This window comes from Macaca nemestrina, chromosome 13 (assembly GCF_043159975.1).
Source record: "Macaca nemestrina isolate mMacNem1 chromosome 13, mMacNem.hap1, whole genome shotgun sequence".
Classification (NCBI taxonomy): domain Eukaryota; kingdom Metazoa; phylum Chordata; class Mammalia; order Primates; family Cercopithecidae; genus Macaca; species Macaca nemestrina.
Genome location: NC_092137.1, coordinates 43,923,881 through 43,936,474, shown reverse-complemented (window position 1 = coordinate 43,936,474; position 12,594 = coordinate 43,923,881). Strand labels below are relative to the sequence as shown.

At 37.7% G+C, this 12,594-nt stretch overlaps 1 protein-coding gene across 6 annotated transcripts in view; it reads right to left on the bottom strand.

The window, feature by feature from the left end:
* The window catches only part of LOC105464935 (dynein cytoplasmic 2 light intermediate chain 1), a 55,401-nt gene that overhangs the window by 15,188 nt on the left and 27,619 nt on the right, over window positions 1-12,594 (bottom strand). For 3 of the 6 annotated variants that reach the window (XR_011611661.1, XM_071076640.1, XM_071076641.1), the window contains exons 9-13: window positions 12,490-12,566; window positions 11,541-11,611; window positions 8,507-8,604; window positions 8,007-8,099; window positions 553-682 (exon numbers count right to left, since the gene is read on the bottom strand). Coding sequence is in view for 5 of the 6 variants with exons in the window: in XM_071076640.1 (XP_070932741.1) it covers window positions 553-682; window positions 8,007-8,099; window positions 8,507-8,604; window positions 11,541-11,611; window positions 12,490-12,566 (469 nt within the window). In the remaining variant the exon portion in view is untranslated. Of the gene's footprint in view, window positions 1-552; window positions 683-1,139; window positions 2,368-2,737; window positions 3,044-8,006; window positions 8,100-8,506; window positions 8,605-11,540; window positions 11,612-12,489; window positions 12,567-12,594 lie in introns of those variants that run through there. The other 3 variants (XM_011713079.3, XM_011713078.3, XM_011713080.3) reach the window with 3 other exon arrangements.

Here is a 12,594-nt window from a genome sequence, read left to right as displayed (position 1 = left end):
CTATTTTTTTCCTTGTTCTAGGCACAGAAAAAAATAGGTCATCCTAAAAATATGCTTACATTTGATAAAGGATTAGGCAAAAGTAAAAGGCTTGATGGATTACTGACTGTAAGTGACAGAAAAAAAGAGTTGTGGGTTTAGATGAAGCAAGGTTATCATGCAGAATTGGGTAAGAATGCTTCTGTTCCTGGAAGACCCAGAGTTAAAAGACCCCTCCATACGAGGGGTTGGAGTTACCTGATCACATCGAGAGAATGCTGGGCAGATGAATGGCGAGCAACACTGCTACAGAGCACCCAGTAATTTTACTGAGGATTAAAATAAAAAACTGCAGGAATGGGCTCAACAGTGAACAAAGCACACCAGACAAACCTCTGGTTATGTTTTTAAAGATTCGTTTGCTACTTTTCACTTTCAGCTGAGTTTACTTATAGAATTACAAGTAAACGTTACTGAAGTGTATACACTGAGAAATAACCTTGTTAAGTTTGGAGATCAGCTGTTAAAGTCCATATAGAAAAAATGCTGACATAGCTAGACATGGTGTCTCACCTCTGTAATCCCAGCTGCTCAGGAGGCTGATGTGGGAGGATCGCTTGAACCCAGGAGGTAGGGGCTGCAGTGAGCTACGATGGAACCACTGCACTCCAGCCTGGGCAACAGAGAGAGGGAGACTCTGTCTCTAAAAAAGAAAGAAAAAAAGTGCTGACATATTATTTACAAAGAACAGGGTACACCCTAGAAATTTCACATTCTTGAACTGTAAAGGGTGCTGATATGTATAAATACAGACACCTGTATTACATATTTTCAAGGATAAAATAATATAAATAGGTTACTAAAAATGGGTTCTGGCCAGGCGCGGTGGCTCATGCCTGTAATCCCAGCACTTTGGGAGGCCGAGGCAAGTGGATCTTGAGGTCAAGAGATCGAGACCATCCTTGCCAGCGTGACGAAACCCTGTCTCTACTAAAAATACAAAAATTGGCTGGGCGTGGTGGCAGGAGCTACTTGGGAGGCTGAGACAGGAGAATCGCTTGAACCTGGGAGGTGGAGGTTGCAGTGAGCTGAGATTGTGCCACTGCTCTCCAGCCTGGCGACAGAGTAAGACTCTGTCTCAAAAAAAAAAAAAAAAAAAATTGGGTTCTCTATTAAAATGACTGATCTGATTCTGTTTCTGATTGATCTTCAAGTAATTCCATGTAAGAACCTGAAATGAAACTGTCTCAGTGTTACTATGGTAACTTTGGGTGAGAATATGGTAGAGAGCGCATGAACTTGTTCACTGACTGTGACCTAACTTGTGAAGAAAGATAAATTATAGCATTTGAAATGTCTCACACTGAAGTAGGAAAGATCATTTCATTAACGAAACCACAGTAAAATTCTGTTTCTCAGAACAGTATTTAAGGATGTGGAGGCATTGGTAAATTATCAGACTAGTATTGTCAATTTTTATAAAAGGTCTTTGACATGGATGATTATGGTGTAATAGTTACACAATGTCTTACAGATTATATATGTCACATCAGTTATAGACAATTCTGGAGATGATAATCTATTACAGTAGTTCAAAGAGAGTCCCACAGGAACCTCTTTTGAAATCACTGATTTCAACTTACTAAAGATATGGGTGTACAGCATAAGTGGAAACATTTTCTACTATTCATATGCAGATGAATTTCATTCTAGCTCAGAAACATTTGGAAAACTGACATCACACGTGACTTCAAGCTATTAAATGTTAGTGATAGCACCTTAGAAAAACACAATGGCTTTCAACATGTGACAGTTTGTGTCTCAAGTCAAAAATGGACAGTGATGTGTAAGAAAATCAAAGTATATAACAGCAATTCCTGTTACTCTTGTGGAACAGGCTGTTTCTTCCCACCAAGTCAGTGATGTTTCTGAGATCATAATGTTCACTGTAAATTTAAAGGGATCTCTTTTTCCATAGCACTCAGCAAGAAACCTGTGCTTAAGACTGAGGTTCCTTGGAAACATGCTGAAAACTCTGTTCTCAAGGGTGTTAGAACCGTACATACTGCAAATAATTTATGAAGTCCTGGTTCGTTGCAATAAGCAGATGGCTTGCTATCTGCTCAGACACCACTCCCTTGGGGTAGTAAATGTGTTTATCTGAAGCTGGGAGTCAACATATTTTACGTGTGGATATGGAAGAACACAGGATAAATCATTTTTAATCACAGCAATTATACTTACTCAAAATGAACTTGGCTAGCAGGTACACCAATCTACAGATGGGAACGGCTTCTTAAAGGCTATCCCACCTTGGAAATAATCCTGGTTATCCCCAACACGTGATGTTTTGTCCTGCTTCTTGATAGGATATCTCGTTAAATGTGCCTGTTCTTCAAAAAGTGGTATTTAAAATAAATGTGTCAGTCTCACAGAGGGGTGAAATGGGTGCTGATTAAAAACACCCCATTCCAGACCACGGATGGTGACTATCTAGGTGTGGGGACCCAGGGATGTGCATCTCCTATTTCAGGTGCTTCTTGCGCCTCACTGTTCAGAGTAAAGTTTTGACATCTGTGAACCCAATTCCGGTTTCCTCCCAGCTACAGCTGAGAACGCCTCTTAGAAAGAATGTGTCTAACATGGGCACTTAACCTTGCATTTAAAACTGTAACCAAATACTCTTACTTTTATATTCCTAAAAACATATAAGCAGAAACTTATACATGCTGCATTGAGTATATACCACTTAAACATGTTAGAGGTAGGGAGTAGAAGATTCTTTTATTTAAAAAAAAAATTACACATGGTTCTACAATATTTTTTCCTTTTAAAAAGCTTCAAAATATACAGGGAGAGCACTAGTCCAAGAAATCCAGCTTGTTCTTTCACAAATTATACAATATAACTTTCTTCACATATTGCCACAATAGTTAATTCATAATATAATCTTATTTGTATTTAGAAAAGAAGAAATAAATATACAACAATTGAATTAGGTTCAAGAATCAAGCTCGATTTGTTTCCAAGACTTGGAAGAACTTCTTTTGTACTGTTCCAGTTCCTAAAACAAAAATATGTATTACTTTAAGAAAAATCAACTTAAGAATTCAAGGAGGCATGTTAAAACTGCTTTCTCATTTTTTAGATATAACAATGTATCCTTAGTAGCATTATCATTGTAAAGATTTCTTGACAATTGTTTTGTAAATGATTATGCTTAGGACTTATTTTCTGGAAATACAGTCTTCAGAGTTTCTGTGCTGCTAAGCGGCACTCAGAGATGAATTTATTAAACTTTCAGACAAAATTATGTACATAAACTACATAACACATATGAATCATCTTTCAACTAATGAACTAGACATTTGTCATCCTTCAAGTATTCAAAAGTACTCTTATTTTTAATTGTTTGCTGTTCAGTTCTTATCAAAAACTTGGTTGAAATTAGAAAAATATTTTAAAAACATATACCCAGGCTGGGTGCGGTGGCTCATGCCTATAATCCCAGCACTTTGGGAGGCTGGGGCAGGAGAATTGCTTGAGCCCAGGAATTTCAGACCAGCCTGGGCAACATAGGGGGACTGTGTCTCTACAAAAACTGAGAAAACTAATTATCCAGGCATGGTGGTGTGTGCGGTGGTCCCAGCTACTTGGAAGTCTGAGGTGGGAGGATTGCTTGAACCTGGGAGGTCCAGGCTGCAGTAAACTGTGATTGCGCCACTGCACTCCAGCCTGGGTGACAGAGTGAGACTTGCGTGTTCAAATGGGGCTATCTAGGGATACGCGGGATGGTAGTGTCCACTTTTAAGCATTTTCCTGAGAGATCCTGGGTTCTGTCAGGTATGTCTGTGTGCTTTCAGCCCTTAACTGGGTGAGATACATTTTCTGGTACAAGGAAAGTACAGGTATGTCTGAATGTCCTAATCAAAAACAAAACTCTATGTAATTCCACAAAAAAATGTGTGTGTGTGTGTATGTTTGTGTGTGTGTGTATCCTTTGTCCCAGTGATTTTACTTTTAGAAATCGATCATACATAACAATAGAGCAATGCACAAGGATGCTCACTGCTCTATCTGAGCACAACTGGAAACAACTTTGATGTCCCCCAGTAAGGACTGATGAAATAATTAGCGTTCATTCACAGGTGGCTTCCAAGGCAGCCAGCAAAAACAAAAGTGGCCACATGAAAAAATAGTATGTGCCACATGAAAAAAGCACACAGCTAGGGAGAGGGCAGGATACTTCCATTTTCTATTTTATATACATCTATCTATATCTTTTGAATTTTTTCACAATGAGTATATGTTACCTTTACAATTCATAAATAAATTTTAGTGGAGGTGGCTATCCTGCACAAGGCAACTGACATGTAAAAGGGGCCATCTAAGGGGATGCCTCTTGGCCTCCTACATGTTGTTCAATGTCTAAATAACTGTACAAAGGTTATCACCACTTCAAATAAACAAAATGTGGTTACTCTGCAAGATAAGGCAATCACTGCCCTTTGGCTAACATAACTGAAGTTCACAGTTGCTATGAAAAGAAAATCCATTCTAATTTTCAGAAAAATTGCAGATCGTCCCTTTCATACCTATACTCTAAGTTACTAAAATTTGAACGTTAAATGTTTCAAAATGGTATACAGACTTTGGAAGAATTTTTCCTTGTTTTTTTTTTTAACTTCCTCACTGGATTCTCAGAAGAATTTGCATGGCAATAATCATATGTACTCTTTACAGCTTGTTTTATTTTTTCCTAATAAAGTTAATTCAGTTCACCAGTTATCTACCACTGTGGTTTTAAAGATTAACTCATAAAGAATAAACAAATTGTTTACTGCAAACTTTGTCTTTAACTGGAAGTGAAATTATTTTTACCAAGGACAAAGGTGAAAACGTTGTTTTGAGATTCTTTGCTAGTAGTATCTCCCTTTTGCAGACAGCAGACTGTGAGAAAACTAGGGCTATCACACAGGCCACGCCAGAGGGAGGAAAAGGAATAACCAATGTGAGACAGAACCCACCAAGTCCACTAGATCTTCAATATGACAATGATATGGCCTCAAAATAATACACTGATGTTTTAAAGGGATAGCAAGTAAGAAAAATTTTCAAAAGATATCTGTGGTTGGCCAAGAAGACCTTAAAAATAAATGTTAACTGTAACTTTTTTTTTTTTTTTTTTTTTTTTTTTTTTTTTTGCCTTAACAAAAATATAGAAAAGAAGCTGGGTACAGTGGCTCACGCCTGTGATCTCAGCACTTTGGGAGGCCAACTCAGGAGGACTGCTTTAGGAGAGGAGTTCAAGACCAGCCTGGGCAACAAAAAAGGAAAAAATTACCCGGACATGGTGATGTGTGCCCGTAGTCCCAGCTACTTGAGAGGCTGAGACGGGAGGATCGCTTGAGCCCTGGAGTTCAAGGCTGCAGTGAGCCATGATCTCACGATTGCACTCCAGCCTGGATGCCAGAGCAAGACGCAGTATCAAAGAAAAAGAAAAAAACACAAAAGAGGTAGAAGGGCTCAGCAAGTTCTTTTCACATTGACAATCCCTTAAAATCGGGACTGCTTTAAAGCTAGAGGGCTTTTAAAAAGTAGAAAATACTACTATTTTCTGGTGCCCATGTGAAGTCTGGCAAAGACAGAACTTTAATTAAAGAGGGCTAATCACAAAAGACCCCTAAGTCTGCAGGAAAGATGAAAGGGGTCTTCCTACCAATCCTCAGATCCTTGAGGATTGACCTCACAGCACACAACTGGAAACAACTTAAGGTCTCACAACTACGCGTGAAAGAGTATGAAATAATATTCAAATTAAAAATGCCGTATAGTAGAATGTCAAAATTTAGATTCAGATTATCAATGAAATAACAGCAACAACAATGATAATCATTAGGGTATCTTTAAAGCTAAAGCATAAAATTATGCTAAGGTCCTATGTGTGCAATCTGGAATCAATGCAATTCATCTAAAACCACACGTATAAAAGTGGTTTAGAGGCAAACTTAGGATAGCATAACTTTTCAGGTGGGTTAAAAAACATCTTGAACCAAGAGATGATAGGAATTGGTGATCTGCTGGCAGTGAGACACAAGAGATGAATGAAGGGTGATATGGGTACTATGGGGCTGCCTTCCTTTTCCACACAGAATTCTTACGGTTTTAAGTCATTTAGAGAAGGCAGATTTGAATGTGAAAATTCATGATGCTCACAAATACCCTAATCCTTTAATAATACTGATGTATATGAACTTAATCAAAGTGATCATTATGCAATATAAACAGATATTCTTATCAACAACAACAGTTAATCATTGACCCCTAGATAAATATTAATCAGGGATGACTTCCAACTAATCCTTACATCCAAGCTGGAAACATAATAAGGGTTACATGAGGTCATTTTACTGTTTCTACAACATGCCTCTCACTTTGCTACACCTACAAAACCTCTAAATATTCATGGCATATTTTTCAAAAGTCTTCTGGACCGTTTACATAAAATGTTTTGCTTACTTCTCCAAGGGCCCCCTGCAGGTGAATGCTGAGAAAAATGCCCTGGCTCCTGCTCCCAGGTGATAGCTGCTTTCAGGTTACCCTCGAAAAAATGTGGCTGCCGCCTGAGAAGCTGCCAGGGCTTTCAATCTAGTGCTTACCATACATAAGTTTACTCATATAAGGACAGATTCTGTACAATGTCTCATTTTATCAAATCAAACTAAAACTTAAGTTTGCTTGTTTGTTTTTAGAAAAATCTAGGCTGGGCGTGGTGGTTCACGCCTGTAATCCCAGCACTTTGGGAGGCCAAGGTGGGTGGATCACGAGGTCAGGAGTTCAAGACCAGCCTGGTCAAGATGGTGAAACCCCGTCTCTACAAAAAAAAAAACCCCAAAAAATTAGCTGGGCATGGTGGCGGGTGCCTGTAATCCCAGCCACTCAGGAGGCTGAAGCAGAGAATTGCTTGAGCCTGGGAGGCAGAGGTTGCAGTGAGCCGAGGTCACGCCACTGCACTTCAGCCTGGGTGACAGTGTGAGGCTCGTCTCAAAAAAAAAAAAAGAAAAGAAAACTCTAAGTATTTGGGTCATGGTGAGTTTACCAACTCTTAACATTCTTACATCAGATTTGTGTGTTCAAATGGGGCTATCTAGGGATACACGGGATGGTAGTGTTCACTTTTAAGCATTTTCCTGAGAGATCCTGGGTTCTGTCAGGTATGTCTGTGTGCTTTCAGACTGTGCTTTCAGTCCTTAACTGGGCGAGATACGTTTTCTGGTACAAGGAAAGTATAGATATGTCTGAATTTCCTAATCAAAAACAAAACTTTTTATGTAATTCCACAAACCAAAGAGTATTGAGAAAATGTCTCTCCAGCAGCAAGGTAAGAACCACTACTCATCTTTAATATAATGTAAACTAGAAAATCAAAAAGCTTTATGTGAACATCAAGTCATGTCCGGGTGGTGGGATGACAGGTGATTTAAAAATGTTTCTTTATTCATATCAAATTTTTATTTTTTTCTACAGTATACTATTAGTGTGTTATTTAAATAGATGTACTACTTAAATAATTTTAACAGTAAAAAAGATACACTAAGTAAATACATTGAGAAAAATGTAAGGAATTCCCAAGGCACTCCAGGTTTTGTGATAAAACTTCAGATAAGGCCGGGTGCAGTGGCTCACGCTTGTAACCCCAGCACTTTGGGAGGCCAAGGCAGGCGGATCACGAGGTCAAGAGATTGAGACCATCCTGGCTAACATGGTGAAACCCCGTCTCTACTAAAAATACAAAAAAAAAAAAAAAAAAAAATTAGCCAGGCATGCTGGTGGGCGCCTGTAGTCCCAGCTACTCGGGAGACTGAGGCAGGAGAATGGCATGAAGCCAGCAGGTGGAGCTTGCAGTGAGCCAAGATTGCGCCACTGCACTCCATGCTGGGCAACAGAGTGAGACTCCATCTCAAAACAACAACCACAACAACAAGAAAAACCTTCAGATGAAATTAAGTAAATGTTTAAGATAATACCTGATCCTTCTGAATTCTCATCTCATCGACTTCACTTTCAGCATACTGAGGATCTCTTGCAGGGTCCTTGATATTTTTCAGTGTGTTAATACTCTGAAATTACAAATCTCCAAATCACTTCATGCCCATAACCCAAAATTCAATGGCTACCATCTGCCTAATAAACCAAGCTCCCATTCCTCAGCCTACCACAAAGGCTCTCTATGATCTTTCAAGCTTTTTTCATCACCACTGAGGCCCGCTTCCAATTCCACCAGGTCCCCTTTCAGTTGTCTCTCCCTTCTCTAACAACCAGATAACTATCTTTGAAAGTGGAGCAGGAACCATGTCTGACTTTTTTTTTAATCACCACAGTGCCTATTTACATTTTCAGCAATGTTTAATTGATTTTTGAGCAGAAGAGATAAAAACAAAGTTATCATAATAGGCCCTTTGGCACATTTCCTATAACTGTTAGATGGTGCTAAAAATCTTGCTTTTAAAAAATTAGAAATATGTACCTTTGGTGGAAAGAGCTTTTCATACACTTTTTTCCACAACTCCATTGGTGAGTGGGCATGAAGCTTTCCAATGTCATTTTCAGGAACAGGAGGAGATCCTAAAATAGCAAGTTTTACTTCAAATGACTGCATTGATTAAAATATTACAAATTCTGCCAATAAAAGAAATGACTCTAACAAAGGTATACATCTCAGATCACTCATTTTCCCTCTCCTTAATATAGTCACCATTAAAATTTGCCCTACCCAGCACAGCAAGGTCACTGGGACAGATTCTAATACTGAAAGAAGAGGAGCCAAAGAGTAATTGGTAAACTGTAACTCTCATTCTCCACACCCTGTATCTATACCTGTATCTACATCCTATTAACCAGTAATTCCAGTTCTTGGTAGTGTTTGCCCTAGAAACACCTGCAAACTGGTACTGTATTAAGGATTTCACACTGCAGCATCATTTGTTATCACTGAATAAATTGACCTACAACCAAAATATTCATCAGTGGTGAATAGTGCATTAATTACTATGCACACCCATGCTCTGTAACACTATCCAACAGTTAAAATAAGAAATAGATCCATATGTAGCATTAACATGGAAAAACTACTAAGGTATATTGGTATATTGAATAAAAAGGTATTGAATAATAAGGTATATTTAATAAAAAAGGGAAATTCCAAAATGATATAGACTGAACATATAATTATGTTTAAAGCAAATAGTTTTTCCTACACTATATACACGTGTGTAAAGGCACAGGAAATTGGAAAGAACACAGATTTGCTCCTTGTATATACTCTTTTACCTTTTTACAAGGAGATATCTTTATGTATTACTTGTATAATTTAATTTGAAAAATTTAAAACTTTGCTGCCATTTACAATTTGTAACTGGATATTTCCCATTCTTTCTATTTCCAACATCTATTGTTCACCAAAACTGTTTTGCTGGTGATCTTCCAGGACATCCTTGCCACTTTGGTGGGAAAAGCATTGATACGCTCCACTGATGTTATTCAGCTTTGCCAAGTTTTACCTGTATTCCTTTGTGTGTCTGTGCGTATATTAAGTTCTATACAATTTTATCACCTGCATAGGTTCATGTATTTGCTACCACAGTCAAGATGCCAACTTAATTCCACTAGCACAAGGATCCTGTGTTGCCCTTTTATAGACATAACCTCCTCCTTCCTGAGCCCTCCCCTCGTCTCCCCATCCATAGTCCTATCCCTACCCTCTGACCACCACTAATCTGTCTCCATTTCTAAAATGTTTTTCATTTCAAAATTTTTTATAAATAGAATCACACTGTATGTAATCTTTTATAATTGGCTGCTTTTCACTCAGCATGATTCCCTGGAGATTCACCCAGGCTATGTGTATCAGTCATTTGTTCCTTTGTGTGGCTGAGCAGTTTTCTCTGGTACAGATGTACCACGGTTTGTTTAGTCATTCACCTGCTGAACAACTTCTGGGCTGTTTCTAGGTTTTGACTACTACACATAAAGCTGCTGTGAACATATGCCTAGAGATTTTTTGTGTGAAATTTAAGTTTTCATTTATCCTGGATAAACGCCCAACAGCACAATTTTTAGGTCATATGGTAGTTGCAGGTTTAGTTTCATAAGAAACTGTTAGACTGTTTTCTAGAGTGGCTGTACCATTTTACACTCCCACCAGCAATGTATGAGAGATCTGGTTTCTCTGACTCTTTGCCAGTATTTGGTGGTGTCACTGTTTTTTATTTAAGGTATTCTGTTAAGTGTATACTGATATTTCATTGTGGTTTCAATTTGCATTTCCCTAACGGCTAACGATATTAAACACTTTTTTATGTGCTGCTTTGCTATTTTTATGTCCTCTCTGAAATGAAATGTCTGCTTATGTCTTTTGCCCACTTTCTAAATGGATTGTTTATTTTTCCGTTGAGTTCATGTATTCTAAACACTAGTCCTCTGTCATGTATGTGGTTTGCAATTCTTTTCTCCCAGACTGTGGCATGTCTATTCATCCTCTTCACATGGGCTTTCACAGAGCAAAAGTTTTTAATTCTGATGAGATCTAAGCTCCATGATTTCAAAATTCAGTAATTATGAACTCTCTTCTGGCCTCCAACTATTCAGAGGCAAAAGAATTCCATCAGCATTATCTATCAGTACAATAGTGATTCTCACTGCTACTGGAATTAAGTTGGCATTAATGATAATCATAAACATCAGACTCCATGACCATTCATTAAGCAAAATCACCTCCATTCCTTTCATTCCAATTAATCTATAATCTCATTACAAAGATTTCTATATTTGAAGTCAAGTCACCTTTAGCTTGTAAGACTAATAGAGGATGGGGAATACAAACAAAACAAAACAAAACAAAACCCCTACTGCTCATTAGAGTGTTAAAAGCAAACTATGCCACCTGCAGAGGATAAAGAAGTGCAAGGTTCAAAGAGCTTCACAATGAAAACAGTTTCTGTGGGAAGGTAAGGGGCTTGAGATATAAACTCTTAAACTTCCTTTTGATTCAGAAGCCTGTAGAGTCTATGAGTTTACGAAATACATTCCATTAGATGAGGCATGCTATTTCATAACAAAAAATCAAATCATACCTAATTGTTACAAACGTGCTCTTTTTGACTTACTTTTCAATCTCTCATATACTTGCTAATTGCCCGTAATATGTAGCTTTGAATTTCCTCACTACTCTATGCTCCTAGCTTCCTTAGATCCAAGGAGCTAAAATTTAAAAGTACCTGGAAATCAGTGGGGGAAAGAAAATACATGCAATTTGTTTTTCAGTGGAATAGAGATCAGAAATGAGAAATCAGTCTCTTATGTGGTGACATCCCTTCCATCACAAACATGTCAATGTGATGCATGTTACATTAATACTGGGCATATAAACAAACACATAGGAAATAACAGCAATGATAATGAAACCAGAAATAGGAGTATGTTGGAGACAAAGTGAACATGGAGTAGGATAAAATCAATAAGCAATTAAAAAAAGATTGAACAACCTTAATAAGTTCACTAACCTATTTGACTGAAAGAATCCAATCCTGCTGTGATAAACAGTGGTTTATTCTGATCCACACATATTGATTTGCTACGTAGAGAAAAAAAGATTCTAAATTAGTTTAGCCATTAAATTTGCTGCCACGCTCTCCCATAAACATGAGAGCAATATTATGGACTAGTTTTACATTTAGCCACTACTGAGAGCATTGCCCCAAATGAATGACTATCAATTTAAGTGATTTCAAAAATTAAAATATAGCATAAATAAACATTTTATAGGAAAAAAGTGACAGACCCTATTACCTTAAATTGAAACTAAGAGAAGTAGCAAGGCTAAGAAGATACATACCAAAATTTTCAATTCCATTTCAAATCAATAAAAGAAAGTAATAATAGAGGGAAGCTACCAAAGTGTGGGAAAGGAAGTAAAATAAATCAGGGAGCAAGTATAATACTATCATTATTTTATTTCAGCCTCAAACTAAATGTTATATAACATTTTGGTTGCAAAATTTGAGAAATATTTAAAGAATATAAGAAGCAGGAAATAATATGAAATTATCCACTTTATGTTGAGTCATGACAAAATAAATAATAATAAAAATAATTTTAAAAAGAAATTATCCCTGGCCGGGCGTGGTGGCTCAAGCCTGTAATCCCAGCACTTGGGGGGTGTGCCTGTAGTCCCAGCTACTCGGAGGCTGAGGCAGGAGAATGGCGTAAACCCAGGAGGCGGAGCTTGCAGTAAGCCGAGAACGCGCCACTGCACTGCAGCCTGGGTGACACAGCGAGACTCCGTCTCAAAAAAAAAAAAAAAAAAAAAAAAGAAATTATCCCTTTAAGACTAGCCATCGAGGTCACTTTCCTGGTCAAGACACAACAGACTGAGTAGAACAATAATCAGATGAGACAACATTGGCTAAATCAATCACTCAATAAATGATATAAAAAATATCTTAGCAGTACCTTTTGTCAATGCCAAATGCCAACTGGTTGATAACTCCACGTATTTTTAGTAATAGAGCTTCTGATTTACTGGTAAACTTTAAACAAATCAGGAGAACAAATTAT